Below are 12,911 nucleotides of genomic sequence, written 5' to 3'. Positions count from 1 at the left end.
TGGGATTGAGCCCTGCCGTCCAGTGCCGCACTAACAGCGTGGAACCTGCTCAGGATTCTCTCTGTCCCTTTTCTGCCTGTGTGCGCCTTCTCTCCCTCCCTCTCTCTCTCTCTCTCCCTCTCTTCCTCCCTTCCTCAAAATAAATAAATAAACTTTATTTTTTATTTAAAAGAAGTTTTTTTAACGTGTATTTATTTCTGAGAGAGAGAAAGAGCATGAGCAGGGGAGGGGCAGAGAGAGAGGGAGACACAGAATCCGTAGCAGGCTCCAGGCTCCCAGCTGTCAGCACAGAGCCTGACCCGGGGCTCGAACCCACGAACTGTGAGATCACGACATGAGCCGAAGTCAGACACTTAACCGACTGAGCCACCCAGGTACCCCTGAACATATTATTTTAAATGTCTCCAAATGTTCTTTCCTTCATCCATAAAATGACAGTGTGGCAGTGGGATGCATGAGGTTCTGCTGTATGACAAATGATCTCAAAAAAGGACACTGTCTTATGATGACAAAAACGTATTTCCTTGCTCATGCTAAATGCTTGTCAGGGACTGACTGAAGCTCTGTTTGAGCTGTCTCTACGTCCGAACTTCGATCGTAGGAGAAGGGGAAAATTAGAGATGGAGAAACCCTTCTGTCCAGAAGTCATACCTGTCATTTCTGCCCACATCTCATTGGCCGTTCAAGTCATGTGGCTACTCCTGAGTTTAGGCAGAGATGGTAACATCCCCATAGGGAGGGAAGCCACTTCAGGAGATGAGGGGTCAGAGGAGATGCACATAGGGCCCCCACCCCCACCCCTGCACTGTGCTCATCTGCAGAGGACGTGGTTTTGTTTGTGCACGTTTATAAGATGCCCAGGAGTTTGCTGTCCTCTGTCTGCATCCCCAGTCCCAGAAAGTTAGTTTCATGTTGACTAAATACTTGCTGTGAGCAAGTCCACACCAAGCAATTGTGACTGGAGCGATTAAACCACAAGAACATTCTTCTTAGTATACCACCTAACACTTGAAACAGAAGTTACCTGAAGTTAGCCTTTGAATGATGAGACCATAAAGAAATGAGAAATATATCTTCAACCTCTGCCTCTCAGTCGCATTCCTTAATTATTTGTGTCAGGTTTGAGAGAAGCCGATAGGACAGCCTTTGCTGAGTGCTCGGTGTAATCAGACTGCACTTTCCCCATTAAACTGATCAAGTATTGATTTGTTCTTTTAGTGTTTAGAAGACTCAGTGTTGTTTTGTTTTAATAGAAAACAAGGCAACTATATTGCTTGTTTGTTTTTTTTAGGCTATTACCTGTTCATGTTATATGGTGTTTAAAACACAACAAATTTTACTGTGAGTTTTCCTCTTTGCTGTTTTATCTTAAATTTTGCACAGTAAAATTGACTTAGTCATGTATGTTCAAGTTTTCATGAATTTTCACATACATACAGATTCATGAAACTATCACCACCACAGGATATAAAAACTCCCTTGATGTCTTGGTGACGGCAGAGCGGAATAATAATTATGAAATAGAACAATGGTAACATCAGTTGAAGACAAATGTGTGTGTGATTACAACTCTTAGCATTCTGACATTAGTATTCATATACATTTTTATCTTTGTAATGCAAAGTCTGATTATTGACGATGACCCTTGTAATGGTAAAGGAGCATTGAAGTCCTTTTAACATTTCTGTGAAGGCTAATTAGAACAGAGGGCTCAACTTATATTAATGCAAATATTGAAAATGTTAACTCTTTGCAGTTTGGAAGTGAATTTCCTCTTATAATTAAGTTATAGATCAAATGTGAATTAGAATCTGTTCACAGTATCTAATCCTCCTCACTTGGGACATGCGGATTGGAAGTGTTCTCTTCTTATGCTCCCTCAATTGTCTTACTGCTGCTATTAAATGATAATTTATTTTTAGATTGCTGAGAGTAAATGTAGGTGCTGGTAATTCACTTAGTGGCTGTTACGGTGTCATTAATGAAGTAATGGATGACACATGACTCCGGTCTTATTTTATCTTGACTGACATGACTTTGGGAGTATTGAAGGTGACTCCGGAAATAGGATCTCCTAGAACACAGGCATTGCTGTTTTGACCTTTACCTAGAAGTCTTTGTAGGACTTCCTCTAAAATAATTCATGTTGACTAATTAATTGGCTCGTCGAATCATTCGTTCATTCAACTATAACTTAAGTATTTAAGGGCCAGGCATTAGCGAGGATATGGGGAGATGCAGGGAATAAGTAAGATACATCCTTGGGGTGTGAGCATGTATGGCAGAATTACAGGACAGGGAAGTAAGTGCTGATAGGAGCCTGTACAGTGTGCTCTGGCATTGACAGTGGAGCACCCAGCTCCTCGGAAGAGATACTTAGAATAGCAAAGTATTGCTACAGCAGGGTGAACGTAGAAGATGTTACGCCAAGTGAAATAAGCCAGACAAAAAGGACAGATACTGTAATGATTTCACTTATATGAGGTGCCTAGCAGAATAGTCAGGTTCATAGACAGAAACTAAATGGCGATTACCAAGGGCAGGGGGAGGGAGGCATGGGGAGTGATGTTTATGGGTACAGAGTTTTCAGTTTGGGATGATAAAAAAGTTCTAGAGATGGATAGTGGTGATGGCTGAATATAACATCATGAAAGCATGTTAATGTCATGGAATCGTACATTCAAAAGTAGTCAAAATGGGAAATTTTATGTTACATATATTTTGCCACAATAAAACAACAAAAAAATAGGAACCAAAAAATGATCAGTTATACTCCCCACCCCCAGTTCTTCTCTTTTTAAGAGAAGTTTTTTTAAAGAATTTTTTAACATTCCCTCTCCATCTTTTGTATCTGTTACAGTTTTTCCTAAAAAGATTTTATATGTAACAGCTAATCTCTGTCAGATTTATGCCATTAGATTGTGTTGCAGAAGTCCATAAGTATGGATGAAACTTGCTTTACTACCTTTCAAGCTAATAAATATTGAGAACATTTGAGGTACTTTTGTACGAAATGGCATATTTAATAAATTCTACATCGCTATATTTTATTTAATTGAAAAGAAAAGCCTACATACTTCAACATGAACGACCCTTGAGAACGTTATAAGTGAGAGAAGCCATTTCCAAAAGACTGATGGTTCTATTTATATGAATTGTCCAGAATAGGCAATTTGTAAAGCCAGAGAGTAGACTGCTCATTGTTTCGGACTGGGGGGAGGGGGTTGTGGAAAGGGGAAAATGGGAAGATTTGGGATTCGTTTTAGGGGGAATGAATCAATTCTAAAATTAGATTTTAGATGGCTGCACCATCCTGTGAATATACTAAAAAGCATTTAATTGCACACCTTTTTTTATAGGTCAATTGTATGGCATGTGAATGATATCTCCTATAAGCTTTGTTTGCAATGCTTAAAGGAATGGTTTAATTTATCTTTTTTTGAAGTATCTTTTTGCTTTTTGCTTCCTCATATGTCTTAGGTTAGTTGAAAACAATGTAGCACTGTCAAGATTAGCTTTTTAAATATGCATATACTTTCTAACAAAGCTACAATCTGAGCAGACTTTATGACTGGTAACCATCAAAATGAATGCACAGACATCTGAATACAAGTATTAGTACATTTCGTGCACTCACACGCTGAGTGACCTTGTTAAACTGGTAGCGTACATATTTAAAACCAGACAGAATATGATGATTCATTTGATGACTGCAGAGCAACAGAAATGACACATTTCTTTTAACGATGTACCCGTTATAGGATTGCTTTTAAAAATGGTCTGTTTTCGTCAACTCGTTACGTTTTCTTTGCTTTTTAATTTCATAAAAAAACTAACAAACATTGAGATGATTACCAGCTCGTGAAAGGAGAGCTCCAAAGAAAAGCACTGGGTGGAAATACTGTTTCATTGATTTGGTTAACCATTCTGTAATCCCTGCTTCTAAAGTAGTCACCGTCTAGATGTTAAGCAGCCTTGATACATTAGCCCTTAAAGTGTAAGTGACCTTACATTAAAAGAGATACTGTTTCCATACTAGTTGCTACCACAGCTCCTCATACACACACCCCTCGTGTGCCCACATACCAACTCGCATACTTGCCCACCTACTCGGACTCACAGCCAGCTCAGAACTCAGGGTTTGCTCATGGCTGCCATTTTTTTGTTAGCCACATTTTGAACTAAGTGCCCCCCCCCCCCACTTATTCCTTTGGTTAACCTGGGCCCCACATTTATAATTAATTTATAAATTAATTGCATTTATAAACTACTTGCCTAAGAAAACACATTGTGATTCCAACCTAAAGCTGCAACTGATTTTTAGATATATAACCCAATGGGGAGGGGGGTCTACCTATGAAATGTCTCATTTTTACTTTATATTTACTTATATATTAACATAGAATTTTTCACTTCCAAAAACTAAGGCTGGCCAATCATATGTTTGTTTACCTGCTTGAGTCCAACCAACTATTACTATTTGAACATCTGTCTTCCTATCAAACAGCACACACATTTTAACTCTCTTTCTATGGGGGCGCCTGGGTGGCTTAGTCGGGTAAGTGTCCAACTTCGGCTCAGGTCACGATCTCACGGTTGATGAGTTTGAGCCACGCGTCGGGCTCTGTGGTGACAGCTCACAGCCTGGAGCCTGCTTTGGATTCTGTGTCTCCCTCTCTCTCTGCCCCTCCCCGACGTGTGCTCTGCCTCTCTCTCCCTCAAATGAATAAACATTTAAAAAAAATTTAAATCTCTCTCCATGTATGTTCATGTGGTTTTAACCCATATCAATATTTACATGTTTGGTTGTATACCTAGCAGTAGCCATTGTGGGGACCCAACGAGAAGGGCAAGATAGTTATTTCCTCCTCTCAGAGAGCCTCCCTCTTGGAGATCGATGACCGTGGTGCAAGGTGGGACCAAGAAAGCACTTGGGTAACAGCAGGAGCAGTTGCTGAGGCGTCAGAGAGGAGGAAGTAATCTCTGGCACCAGAGAACCTGTAACAATAAGCTGAACCTTAGAAATAAGGGAAGAATTTTGAAAGGTGAAGAAACCAAAAGGTCCTTCACCAACATGCAGAGTTCTTGAGAAAAGGAATAGACCTAAAACCAGAACAGAAAATATCTACTCTGTCTCTTTGGGGTACATGAATCTGTGAAGTCCTAATTCTTTTAGTGGGAGAAATACAGACTTTAATTAAGGGGTAAGTTTATTTTTATTTTGTGTTCTGGCGCCTACCATTCTAAAACATTGCCGGGCTTGTAGCATGAAGCTGAGGGTAATTGCTAGTGGGGAATCTTATTTTGAGAGCCCACGGGAAAAGCCCACCGCGTTCATCCTCCCTGTTTGCTGTTAACGTTTCAATTTGTAAGTTGTCATACTGCGACAGGCCAGTAGTTCACCCGGAGCAGGGTCCTGCTTATAGCAGGCCACCCTGAGAGTTTCCAAGAGAAACTGCACTCCCCTTTCTGGCCCAAGGTCATGCTCGCTGGGAACCGCTTTCTAATTTATTGTATGCACATCAGCACAAGTTAAACCTCCTTCACTTACTAGTTACAGGAACCAGCTCATTGAAAAGCTGTTCCCAGGTTCCCATTACTCTGTATGAAAATGTGTTACCGTGAACTTTAGAAACTATTCAAGAAGAAAGAAGAGTATTAGATAAATTGGTCTGTTGAGGGCTTACGTGTAAACACATACTGAATTATTTTATTTTCCCAGTATCCCTAGAAGGTGGGTCGGCCACTCTCTCTGTCTTACAGGTAAGAAAACCGAGGCACAGAGAAGGAGAGTGAAATTTCATTCCCTGAATTATGTTCCTTGTTAAAGTGTCACTTTTTATCACAGTAGGTATGTTGAAGGTTGGCCAACGCAGGGTCCTGCCCCTTTAGTAAACACACACTTTTGTTACACTGTGGATCTTGATGTTCAGCCGCAAAAGACCTGGCCAACAGAGAAGCATAGCAGAAGGCCAGCATGTATGCGTCAGGGTGTGTGATGATTAGCGTCGCCTGACGTGGCCTCCTGTGCCGCTCGTGCTGAAGAGCCTACTGGCTGAATACCCAGCCAAGAAACATGACAGTTTTGTGAACAGATAATATGTTAGGTCTTCGTTTTTCTGTTGAATAAGAAACTCTTCAACTCCAGCTCTAATGTATATGTCTCTATGGACACGTATCTATCTGTCTTTCCAGATAGATACAAGACAAGGTGTGTATACCTATTAATTTCTCGTAGAGAAAGTATGGATAAAACATTCCAAGGAGTCCTGTTATTTGGCTATTTGAATTTCTTGGTCCAAAATGATTTTTTTTAAACGACTAGGCTGCTATTAAGAAGGTGACCGATCCGAGTTCATTGCTCTTTTCGTGCACATTCCTAAAAGCCCTGATGTTCACAGTTGGTGGACAGAAAGTGGAGACACACAGGGCATGGTTAATACATATGCATGACTGACCCCTAAAGAGCTAGGAGGTGACTCTACAGAATTAGCTGGCTCTCAGACTCCATAGATCCTCAAAATACTGTTGTAAGGACGAAATGAAATAACACGTAGGAAAATGCAGTATTTCAAAAGCTAAAAATCACTGGTCGCATGCAGGTTATCAAGGAGCAGCTCCTTTCTCAACATTCTTACTTCTTGGTCTCTTTGTACACGCCCTCTCCCCCTGCGCCCTCTTCTCTTTTCCTCTTCTCCTCTTCTCCCCCTTCCGCCAGGCTCCAGTTGATGAGCCAGTGGCAGGGGGCAGTTGGAGAAGGACTGAATCCGTCTCGTGTTCTTACTGCTTTCATAAATGGTCACATTCACGCAGCTTTCCTTGTATCACTCTTTTCCCTGCCCACCTTTGTATCCTCTGAGGAATTTTAAGACACTCTCTGGGCTTCCTAATTTGCTTCGCTCCATTTTGCTCTACCTTTGCAAAATTGGATCATCTTCCTGTTCCTCCCTTCTTACACACTCTACATCTAGCTATCAGCCGGCCAACTGGTTAGCTTCATTGTGTGATGCTGTGTCTTTTGCATAGTAGATACTCAGAAAATACATGTTCATTAACTAGCTGAAAAAGAAACAGGTGAGTTACATATTCCTTCTTCTCTTTCGGTATTAAAAAAAAAAAAAAAAGTGTTGACTGGCCTTAAATTTGGAGATTTTATCCAAGCTCACGGGATTGTAGAGCCTCAACTGTTTAACTCTTGGTGTCTTTCCTGCTAATGTAGCAAGGCAAAATAATAAAACTTCTTTGAGGCAAGGGAGTGTTTATTTTGAAAGACTCAAAAACCTTCCTCTTTAGGCATCCATGAGTTTACCTTTGTTTTGTCACCTAACAGAGACGATAAACATGAGGAAGCCACTCTTGCGTGGAATCCTCTGAAAGTAACATTAAATTTCCAAATGTCATCAGAGAGTATTGCCAGTCGACACTCGCTTGAAGAGCCTGGGTGATTGGTCTGTTTTCAGCGTGTTGATTTGATTGCCCTTGTGAGTGTTGATCTGAAGGGAACCATTACCTGATTCCTTAAAATGATTAATGTTTTCTCCTTCCATTTTTTTTTTTTTAAAGGAAATGGGAAAAATCCTTAATCATCCCAGAGTCTATGCTTTTCTGCACATACCGGTCCAGTCTGCCTCTGACTCTGTACTCACGGAAATGAGAAGAGAATACTGCGTGGCCGACTTCAAAAGAGTGGTGGATTTTCTGAGAGAGAAGTAAGTCTGTTAGTACTTAAGAAAATAACCATTTCTTTTTTTCTTTCGAAAGCATGTGGCAAAAATGCACTTATTGTAGCCACAATTAAAGGTACCAGAGCGAAGGCGAGAGTTTTGAAGCTTTCCGAGCCTTTAAGTTTCCTTAGGGACCCTTGATGTGGTTTCTTCTTATATCCACCTCCCATCTGTTCACAAAATACCATTAATTTGTGTGAGATTGCCACAGTCTGTCCAAGGTAACATGCATTGCAATCATTTTTCTACCTGACCTCGTAGATGAAAACTGTGTTGGCTTTGCTGAAATCTCCTTTAATGTGGCTTTTTGAGGTTGTGAGCTGGGCCCGATGTGGAGATTGGCCAAATCATGTCACTGCGGAGTAGATAATTTTCTCCCAAGTAGCATTTTTTGAAGAGTATCTGGAACGTTCTTGCTTTTACCCGCTTATCCCTGAAGATCACTTGGAGAATTGTGATGTATAAGGTGGTTTTGGGATTCTGTGTTTTTAAAGTTGAAATTGCTGTTGACCAAAATTAAGGCATATTTACACAATCTTAGACATGAATGATCATTTTGTTTCCACAGAAAACACTTGCAGCCCATAATTATATTCTTCAAAACCCTACTTCTCATCATCACCAAACGTTGACTGCCTTCTGTGATTATACAAGGCAGGAAATAGCAGGGCTGGCCAAGGTCATACGAAACCTTCTCAAGTCTGGGGCACTGCTCTCCCCCGTGGCGATATGTCATTTATCCGGGCGTATCTGTGGCATGCGTCTTCCTACTTTCCATAATTTTTTTCCATAATTTTTTCCTCTGTTGTTTCTCTTAATTAAGATACAACTTTGTGTTTCCATCTTCTTGTTTATAATTATATACCTTTGTACCATGTCGAAGTGCTACATGGGTATGATTGCTTTATACAAACTGTGAGCAGTTATTTTTTCCACCTTCAATTAGTGACTTATCCTGACTACATAGAAATCTTTTTAAATCTTTTTCTTCTTCTATTTACTTGCTCCTTCCTTCCTCATCTTTCCTTTATGTCTTTCTAAATTTTTTTTCCACCTCTAGGCATTTCTTGATTATCCTAACCACTAGAAATAAAGACACTTGTGTGCCTTCAAACAAACACAGCTAATTGTTCGAATATTCAAATCAGCGAATAGAAGGCGTATTTATTCTCGGATTTCGCAATTGTAATCGTTAAATATATACAGCCTTCAAAGTAGAAAGAACAATGACAGATCTTACCATCCATAGTACTCTTTGCTCTTGAACAGAATGGAGGTCAAGGCTGAAGTGTGAGAACTTTTATGTTAGATGCCTGTTAAGTTTCCCTGTATCTCTCCTTTGCGTTCATTCTAGCTTATTGTAGGTAAACTTGCCTCCTGTGAGAGAGTCCTTTTGGGCACGTTGGCCCTGGTGAATGGAATGTTTTCAAAACTGCAGATAAATTGTTGCACCTGTGAAATTTCTTGCCTCTTGCTTATTACTAGGGCAGTGGCAAATAATGTGTACAATTCATACCTGTTGCACAAGATTTTGCCAAGTGGAGACATGCATCCTGTTGTGCAGAATAGACTAGAACACTTTCCAAATAGTTTGTTGCATTAATGTGATTCAGTGAGGTTAAGGAATCAACACCTCTCTTTCTCCTCCACTTGGGTGAGTGCTGACTCAGTTGTTTGGGGAATTACTGTGGCTACCTAACTAGGCAACAATTTCACAATAAGTACTAGCCTTTTATGTTGTTCCAAAGGTGGCCTTCTTAAATCTGTTGCATCTTGAACAGTCTCAACAGCATCCGTGAGGTATAGAGAGGTGAAAAGATGATCACATCAAAGTGTTAGAGAGTAGGCTCTTGCCTTTATTCATGGGTTAAACTCATGGTCCTTTTTTTGGATTCTGAATTACCCTGAGGCATCATTGTAGCTTTTCTAGAGCTACCCTGCTATCGGAAAGATCCCAGAACGAAGTACTCTGCCTGAGGATCTGTAGTGTTTCCACTGCTGGAAATATCAGAGATCCCTGGAGAGGATATTGGAGATGCCTGGAGAAGACGCCCCCATCCCACACCCATCCATCCACAATGTCAACTTCAAGTAGTGTGAATCACTGAAATGGTAGAGTATGGGTCTAGATAGCATCTCTGAAACGTTGTTTTTTATTAAAACTCTGTGTTGTATATGTACAGCGAGGGCAGAAGCAACCTCGGTGTACAATTTCATACTTAGATTTTAACTTACGAGATGTATTGGAAAAATGTAGAAGGCAGACAGTATGGTGCACTGATACAGAGAGCAGATGACTGAGAAAAGTTACAGGTTCTCTTCAGAAAAAAAGAAGAAATCAAAGCCTCACGACTAATCACGTGATCCTTGCATGGTTTTACACAGTTCATCAGAACCATAAAATTGTGTATTTTGTCCATTCTGCCCTGTTGCTTGTGAAGAAGCATACAGCACTCTCTCCTGCACGGACAGTGGAGTCCACCTGTGCTCCTTAGTGAAAATGTGTTTCCTGTCCTTTCGGGAAGGTCCACCCATCCAGGGAGTACTTTTCAACTGTAACAAATATTTAGAAATAAATGAAGTAAGGGAATTCTTCTGTGATGTTTTGCTTATTTTTCCCTATAAAAACTAGATGGCTTTATGCCAAGTAGAGGAGTGCTTGTTGGAAACACCAAAGTCTCAGGGATTTCTGTGGCACTGCTGGTCTGGATAACTGATCCGGCACAAATTGCTTTGTTCAGTGTTTAATCAGAATTCAATAAAATATTGTCTTTTTTAGAAGGAGGACCTCACACTGTCATTTTGCCATTTTGTGCATTCATAAAATGACTGTGACTTAAAATGACTTGTTTGGTGCTTTCCTCTTGCAGCTGCTTTTTAAGCTCCTGTATTAATGTCTTCTTTCCTCTGAAGCCTTTGAAGCCCTTTTTTTCCTAGTGAGCCTTTAATAGATGAGAATCTTGATTTTTTTTCTCCATGAATATGAATCTTCTCATAAATTCATGTTACGAATAAGGAACAGAGCACATCCTAATCTGTCTCATCAAAAAAATCCAATTTTTTTAATTTTTTATTTTATTATTTTTATTTTTTTTTAACGTTTATTTATTTTTGAGACAGGGAGAGACAGAGCACGAACAGGGGAGGGTCAGAGAGAGGGAGACACAGAATCCAAAGCAGGCTCCAGGCTCTGAGCTGTCAGCACTGAGCCCGATGCGGGGCTAGAACTCATGGACTGCGAGATCATGACCTGAGCCGAAGTCGGCCACTTAACTGACTGAGCCACCCAGGCGCCCCAAAAAATCCAATTTTTAAAACAACCTATAGCATTTAAGACAGAAGTCCAAACTGTTTAAGTCTACCTGAAGCTACGGGGGCTTTTAAACTACTAATTCAGTGATATTTATGACTCCCTGTTTCTGAAACACAGGGAGGTGAAATCTCTTTAATTAATTTTCTTTACCATTGAAACCGGCCCATGTGATAGCTGGGAGCAGTAGAAGTTTACTTGTGAGCCAGCTTGAAGTTGATTCATTATTCTCTGCAGTTGTTTGAAAGTTGGCAACTGTTCTCCTAACAGCAGCTGGATTGGAGATAACCTGGTGGTGCTGGCACGTGCTGAGGCATATGGGAATTTATTAAATCACGCAACCTTTGCAAAGAAAAGTGTCTAAATTACTTAATATACTAATTTAAAACAGCTGGTCGTGAGCAGACGATCATATGACTTAAATTATTCTATTCAGATTTATTAATCCAGTTGGAAAATTAAGTTGATGTTTTTATATGAATGGGTAAGATGATTCCTTGAAATGTGTAATGGGATTTGGAGGGATACGGAAGCAAACTATACCACCAAGGTGCCATTCTGGTTTCAGAAAGATTGGTGTCTTTATGATTTTCAATAAATACCTCATGAGTTTTATTCCTTTTATTAATTGGCACTGAACTGGTTTTTCTGTTACCTTTTTAAGATATTGCTGGAATTTTTTCAAAAAGTATAAAATTGTATTTTTTCATGTTATTTTGAAAGAGTTAACTTCCTAACGAGAGGGTTTTTCACTTTGGTATGTTGAAGGTGATGTACGTAGGGTTCCTAGGGCGTTGGGACCTTGGACACGGACTTTAATTGGGCCCCCCTCCTTTGAGCAGTAAACTCAATCACTTCCCCAACATAAAACCGTATATTCACATATATTCACAAAATGACAACACATAGAATTCTTCTCTCAGGCATATGTTCTCGTGCTGAGGAAAAGAATCTCTGAGTCCTCAAATTCACACATTAAAGTGTGAAAGAAGATGAAGGAATGTCCTGTTGATAGATACATTTTAAGACATGAAAGAGTTTATATATGAAAAGATCTCTTTGTTTCCACAGATTATTTTGTCGGAGGTCCAGGGGCCTTTGGATTTATGTTAACCAGACCTTAAACCTGGGAGACCGGGTCCATCTCCCTTGCCCCGTAGATGCATTTTGAGTGAATTAACGACCAGTTACGTTTTCACCTGCTAGTTGCATAGATCTTAAGTTGTACCTTCCTGTAGCGTCTTTGTGTTGACTAAAAATGACATGATATTATCCATTCTCAGAATTTGCTGTAATCATTTGTCAATGTGCTGTGTAATTCTGGGCCAATTTGTCATGTTGCTTGTAGAATATTAACCCTTTAGCATCGTGATATCCATTCGCACCCCTGAGTTGACTCTACCCAGAGATTGCCCAGTGAAATGCCATAGCCAGTAACCAGTGAGCACTTGGGGTAAAAGGGAACCTTTCAGCAGGGAGGACTCAGCAGAGGGGAGGTACAGCGTTGCAGAGAAAGCTCTGTCCTCCCATCTCTCTGCTGCGTACTCAGGCAGTAAAGGGGCAATGAGGGCACAAAGCCGGGATCACTTTGGCAGGTTGATTTCTGTAAGTGAGTCACAGAGTTATCTCACACTGCCCAGCCTATCCTGTGACCTACTTTTCCAGTCTGTCTGAAGGGAAAAAAAAAAAACAAAAACAAAATGATGCTAACTCATTAACGTCTTGAGTCCCATTTCTTTCTTTCATTACTCCCAATCATCCATGTGTCCATACTGGAACACAGTCTGATGAAAGGGCGTTGTGCTAAATTTGTACTTTATTCCGGTTTTTATATCTAGCTTTATTCCTAGTGGCTGGACACCTGAGCAGCAATATCT

The 12,911-nt window shown here is 40.3% G+C and overlaps 1 protein-coding gene across 8 annotated transcripts in view; it reads left to right on the top strand.

The window, feature by feature from the left end:
* CDKAL1 (CDK5 regulatory subunit associated protein 1 like 1) overlaps nucleotides 1-12,911 on the top strand; it is a 706,407-nt gene that overhangs the window by 424,868 nt on the left and 268,628 nt on the right. For all 8 annotated transcript variants that reach the window (XM_019425254.2, XM_019425255.2, XM_019425256.2 and 5 more), the window contains one exon: nucleotides 7,564-7,709. In XM_019425254.2, the coding sequence (XP_019280799.2) occupies nucleotides 7,564-7,709 (146 nt within the window). The remainder of the gene's footprint in view (nucleotides 1-7,563; nucleotides 7,710-12,911) is intronic.

This window comes from Panthera pardus, unplaced genomic scaffold, assembly GCF_024362965.1.
Source record: "Panthera pardus isolate Hobbes unplaced genomic scaffold, ASM2436296v1 HiC_scaffold_17, whole genome shotgun sequence".
NCBI lineage: Eukaryota > Metazoa > Chordata > Mammalia > Carnivora > Felidae > Panthera > Panthera pardus.
Note: the sequence above shows the minus strand (reverse complement) of the source record. Positions and strands in the feature narration are given on the sequence as shown.